Source organism: Photinus pyralis, unplaced genomic scaffold (genome assembly GCF_008802855.1).
Source record: "Photinus pyralis isolate 1611_PpyrPB1 unplaced genomic scaffold, Ppyr1.3 Ppyr1.4_LG2, whole genome shotgun sequence".
Classification (NCBI taxonomy): domain Eukaryota; kingdom Metazoa; phylum Arthropoda; class Insecta; order Coleoptera; family Lampyridae; genus Photinus; species Photinus pyralis.
In genome coordinates, this window is record NW_022170403.1 from 35,548,303 (window position 1) to 35,554,302 (window position 6,000).

At 35.4% G+C, this 6,000-nt stretch overlaps 1 protein-coding gene across 1 annotated transcript; it reads right to left on the bottom strand.

The window, feature by feature from the left end:
* Positions 1 to 3,116: 3,116 nt before the first annotated feature.
* LOC116162905 lies at positions 3,117 to 5,984 on the bottom strand. Its single transcript, XM_031476674.1, has 2 exons — positions 5,006 to 5,984; positions 3,117 to 4,952 (listed from the first exon to the last, which is right to left on the bottom strand). The coding sequence occupies exons 1-2, from the start codon at positions 5,711 to 5,713 to the stop codon at positions 4,941 to 4,943; spliced, it is 720 nt and encodes a 239-aa protein (XP_031332534.1). The 5' UTR covers positions 5,714 to 5,984; the 3' UTR covers positions 3,117 to 4,940.
* Between the last annotated feature and the right edge of the window lie 16 nt (positions 5,985 to 6,000).

The window sequence follows — 6,000 nt, forward strand, 5'->3', positions numbered from 1 at the left end:
CCTTAAAGACATGCAGCAAAACAGCGCCTAGCTCCACGTTTGATGCATCACATACTAATTTTAGCACCATGTCAGGGTCAAAATGTGCCAACCCAACGTCTGAACAAATTGCATCTTTTGATTCTAAAAACGCCTTCTCACACTCTTTTGACCATTTAAACTCTGACGTCCCTCTTAATAGTTTGTACAAAGGCTCTACTAACGTTGATAAATTTTCGACAAAACGCCCGTAATAGTTTATCATACCTACATAAGCTCTAACCTCTGAAACGTTACTAGGTCTTGGACATTCCTTCATTGCCTTTATTTTGTCAGGGTCTTTGCGTAAACCCTCCTTGTCAATGATGTGCCCTAGATATTTAATTTCCTTTTCAAAGAATTTACATTTTTTTAGGTTTAATTTGAAACCAGCTCGAGAAAGTTTATCAAAAACCAGCTCCAAATTTTTTAAATGCTCTTCGTGACTACTCCCTGTTACCACGATATCGTCTAAAAAATTTATAACCCCCGGGATACCCAACAAAACCTTTTCAACAATCTTTTGAAAAATACTACATGCTGGTTTTGTACCACACGGCAGTCTATTGGGTTTGTATATGCCCCGATGTGTGCTCCAACACAATAATTTTTTTGTCTCCTCAGTTAATTCTAGCTGATTGTACGCATTTGCAAAATCTAATTTTGTGAATTTCTCCCCCCCTTGTAATGCTGCAAAAAGCTCCTCAATACGAGGCAGAGGGTGTTTTATATCTTGCATAAATCGATTAACTGTTATCTTATAATCTGCACAGATTCTGATCTTACCATTACCCTTCACCACCGGAACCAATGGTGTAGCCCATTTAGAATCTTCCACCAATTCAATTACTCCTCTTTCCTCTAACTCGTCAAGTTCTTTGTTGATTGCTTCCTTGAAAGAAAAGGGTACTGAACGTGGTTTGCAAAACGTAGGTTTACAGTTTGGGTCAACCTGTAATTCAATTTTATCATATTTATAGTGCCCTAATGTCCCGTTAAATAAATTTTGATATTTTCCTAATAAGGAATCTAACTGAGAAACTGGGCTTAATGTGTTTATAACAGCATGCTTCTCAATCTTAAAATTAAAAACATTCATCCAATCTCTACCTAATAAAGGTGTTGAACCGTTCTTAATAACTATTAGCCTGCATTTCGCTGAAATATTGCCATACTGAGCTGTTACTGAAATTTCTCCCAAAGGAGTTATAATGTTACCGTCATATGTTTTTAACCTAACATTAGTTGAACAGAGTTTACAATCTTTAAATTGACTACTGTAAACAGCTTCTGGCAAAACTGATATTCCTGCTCCCGAATCAAGCTCCATTGACAATAGTTTGCCTTCAATAACCATTTCAATTTTAATAGGTTTAACATTGTTATATTTGTTGGGTCGTTGGAAATAAACGGATGATGTCGGATTGTTATTTATTAATTGCACAAACATATATCACCGACATTATTCTACCTCCATTTTTACAAGGCCATAATCATCGGCTGTGTCTCTACTCCCCTATACTAATACCCTGTATAACACCTCCTCTCCTTAAAAGAAATAAATTTACAATATGTATAAGCATAAAATTTACAAATTCAAACGTATAGGAGGTCGAGAAACCCTATTTGATCTTCGTAAAGGTGGTTCCGAATCTATTATAATTTTACTTGTTTCGGGCACTGATACAACTGGAGCATCTGAAAGATTTTCATTTACTGGTGGCGTAGTTGCCTCCGTTTCAGAAATGATTGAACTGGTACTACCCTGAAATTGATTGTCAGCTGGGTGTGTATCCTTTTCTTTTGCAATATGCAATTCGTCATTATTATGAAAAGTACGAGAAGTGGACATCGTCTGACCTGCAATCGGATCGTTAACATAATCTCTCACTGCATTTGTGATAGGCATATTTTCGCCAATTGTCCTAATTTGATTTATGTGTCGTTTGTAAAATTTACCATTATCTAACTGAATTAAATAATGTAATTTACCTAACCTTTTTTGTATTCTGCCAAATTCCCATTTATTGCTATGATTGTAGTCACGCACTGCCACTCTTTTCCCTACCGAAATTTCTCTAACTCTAATATTGTAACTAGGTTTTGTATTAACTTCTAAATCTGGTTTAAGAAAATCTAAACGTGAGCGAATTTCTCTTCCGAACATTAAATAGGAAGGACTGACTTTCGTTACTGAATGTTCAGTCTTTCTATAATGTAACAAAAATTTTAGTAATTCTCTTTCACAATCATTTGCATGTCCCTTCATTGCTCTTAGAGCCTGTTTAAATGATTGTACATATCTTTCCGCTAATCCATTTGTGCTTGGATGATACGGAGCACTTAACTTATGAATAATACCGTTTTCTTGTAAAAACCGTTTAAATTCGTATGAAGTGAATGTACTCCCGTTATCTGACACTAAAGTTCTCGGAATTCCAAATGTAGTAAAAATTTTTCTACACAGAGCAATTGTATTTGTTGTCGTCATATCTTTAACTACATGAATTTCTGGCCAGCGTGTGTATGCGTCGACTAAAATAAAGTAATATCGATTATAAAAAGGCCCTGCAAAGTCCACATGTACTCTGTCAAAGGGAGCACTAGCTGGTTCCCAAGGGTGAACTTGCACTTTTACTGGGTCATTTTTGTGTTTTTGGCAATTTACACAATTCTTAACAATCGCCTCAATGTCATCCGATATTCCGGCCCACCACACATAACTTCGTGCTAAGGCTTTCATCTTTGCCACCCCAAAATGCGTTGCATGTAATTCTTGTAGGATTTTGTACTGTAATGTTTTTGGAACAACAACGCGGTGTTGTCTAAATATACTCCCACTTTGTAATGTAAATTCTGACTGATCTACATTAAAACGGAATTTTTTGTCAACCTCTGTCCCTGATTGCAACCCCTTTAATAGTGGTATTAATGCATTATCTCTCTCAGTTGCCTTGGCTAGTTCCTGTAATTTAATGGGTAATGTTTCTATTTGATTAATTTCGAATGCATCTGGTTCATCATAAAGGTAATTATCAGTACTTTTTGTAGGTAACCGCGACATAGCATCCGCATTTGCGTGCTTTGTTGTATTTTTATATTTAATATTGTATTTAAATCCCTGTAAAAAGAGTGCATAATGCTGCATTCTTGTGGCAGTCAAAGATGGTAAACTTGCTACTGGTGAAAAAATATGTACTAGAGGTTTATGGTCTGTATATAGTGTAAAGTTTCTTCCAAACAAGTAATAAAAGAATTTTTTTACTCCATATACGATACTGTATGCCTCCTTGTCAATTTGGGCGTATTTTTGCTGTACTGTTGTTAAAGTTTGTGATGCAAAACAAATTGGTCGTTCAGATCCGTCTGGAAATGTATGTGATAGTACAGCCCCTACTGCGTACGGGCTGGCATCTGTAGCTAACACCAATGGTAGTTTTGGGTCAAAATGAACTAAAACTTTAGGTGATTGTATTTGTGATTTCACAATTTCAAAAGCTTTTTGACACTCCTTATTCCATTTAAAAGGTATATCTTTTTTTAACAATTTATATAATGGATGCAATGTAGAACTTAAGTTCTGCATGAATCGACCGTAATAATTTACTAACCCTGCAAATGCACGTAATTCGGTTTTATTGGTAGGAATCTTTACTTTCTGTATTGCTTCAATTTTTGCCTTAGATTTATGTATACCCACTTTATCAATTACATAACCGCAATACTCAATTTTATCTTTAAGAAATTCACATTTTGAAAGGTTTACCCGTATATTATACTTTGCTAATCTACCTAGTACTAACTCTAATCGCTGAAAATGTATAGTATTATTAGGTGCTGTAATTTTAATATCGTCTAAAAAGACTGTAACCCCGTCAATATCTTGTAGTATTGTTTCTATTGTGCGTTGCCATATGGCTGGTGCACTAGCTATACCAAACATTAGCCTAGTACTTTGGTAAAGCCCTTTTGGAGTACTTAGTGTTAGATATTTTCTATCTTCGGGACATACTTCTAACTGTAAGTACGCTTGTTGTAAATCAAGTTTTGTGAACTTATCTCCCCCAGCTAAACTCAAAAATAATTCTTCTACTGTTGGTAAGGGATGCTCGTCTACAATTAAATTTTTATTAAGTGTAATTTTGAAATCTCCACAAATCCTAATTCTACCATTAGATTTTACAACTGGGACAATAGGTGTTGCCCATTCTGACGTATTTACTTTAATTAACACTCCCTCTTTCTCCAATATTTGTAATTCTTCTTCTACTTTGGGTAGAAGTGCATAAGGAACTTTACGAGCTTTAACAAAAATCGGTGTTGCACCTTCTTTCACTTGTAACTTTGCCTGCAAATGTTTAATTTTTCCCATATTTTGCTCAAAAACTGACTGATATTTTTGTATCACTTTATCTAATGTATTGGGGCATGTTTCTAGAGATACATGAGAAATAGTTGCTAGATCTAATTGTAATTGTCTTATCCATTCCCTACCAAGTAACGGTTTTCTATCAGACTTAACTATGTATAAATTCAAAATTTTCTGTACAGTGTTGTATGTAACAGTTACCGATACAAATCCTACAACGTCCAATTCTCTTTTACAGTAAGTGACTAATTGTAAGTTTGTATTTTCTACTTGAATATTGGGGAATAATTGTTTAAATTGAGTTACATTAATTATACTCACTGCAGCTCCACTATCAACTTCAAATTCAACTAGTGTACCATTTAATTTTAGCGTTAACAAGAATTTTTCTCTAAATGTAGTATGTTCAGTTTGTAATGTGAAAATTTCTTCTACCTGATTCGCCTGTTGTTTCTGTTGCCTTACTTTCATACATACTTTGCTTACGTGACCTTGCCCTTTACAAAGACTGCAATAGAGCTTCTTCTTTCTGCATTTAGATGCTACATGATTACTATCGCCACACCTGTAACAAAATATTTTGTTAGTATTAACATCTGAACTTGAAAATGGTTTTACAAAATTTCCACTTTTTGAAAACTTAGAGTTTTTATATGCTGGTGTAATGGATTGTACTGTCCCACGGTGAGCATTGTGTAGTTGAGCTGCGTCTCTTTGAGACACCTCCATACTCTTCGCAACTTCTACTGCCTTTTCTACGGTTAAATCCTTATGTTCCAATAAACGACTTTGTATTGCTTGGTTCCGCAGTCCAAAGACAAACTGATTACGTAGTGCCTTCTTAAGATATGTTCCGTAATTGCACTTGGTCGCTAACTTTTGCAAGGATGTTAAAAAATCTTGTGTACTTTCGCCTTCGTGCTGTCTTCTCTGTAGAAATCGAAATATCTCCGCTATCTCCAATGGTTCCGGATTATAATGAGTTTTCATATAATTCACCAACTCTTCGTAAGTTTTTTGTACTGGTACTTCTGGTGATAATTTGTCACACAAAACGTCATATGCGTCTGGACCCATGTAATGTAAAAGGTATGGTGCTTGCTTATTCCTTGGTACTCCGAACACACTAAATGCGCTCTCCAACCTCATTAACCATCTATCAAAGTTTTTAGTTGTATCGTACGTTTCAATGGAGAATACTGTATGTACGGCATGTGAAATCGGTTCTTGGATAGAAGATGTAAGTGTAGTCCCAGAACTTTCCGTAGTAGCCATTGGGCTTGTAGTTGTATTTGTCGTAGCCGTTGAACTTGTGGTCGTAGTCATGACTTATGTAAATTCTTTTTCAATGTGTATGCCCTTAACCTTACTTTTGGAACGCACCGAACGTGATCTTGTAAAATGTATATGTATTAACGTAGATTCGTATTTTTCGTCCTCGTCGCCACTGTTATATTTGTTGGGTCGTTGGAAATAAACGGATGATGTCGGATTGTTATTTATTAATTGCACAAACATATATCACCGACATTATTCTACATCAATTTTGTACAAGGCCCTAATCATCGGCTGTGTCTCTACTCCCCTATACTAATACCCTGTATAACAAACAT

Bases quoted from the DNA above. Each gene is read 5' to 3' on its own strand.
- LOC116162905 (XM_031476674.1), bottom strand. From the start codon at position 5,713: ATGACTACGACCACAAGTTCAACGGCTACGACAAATACAACTACAAGC.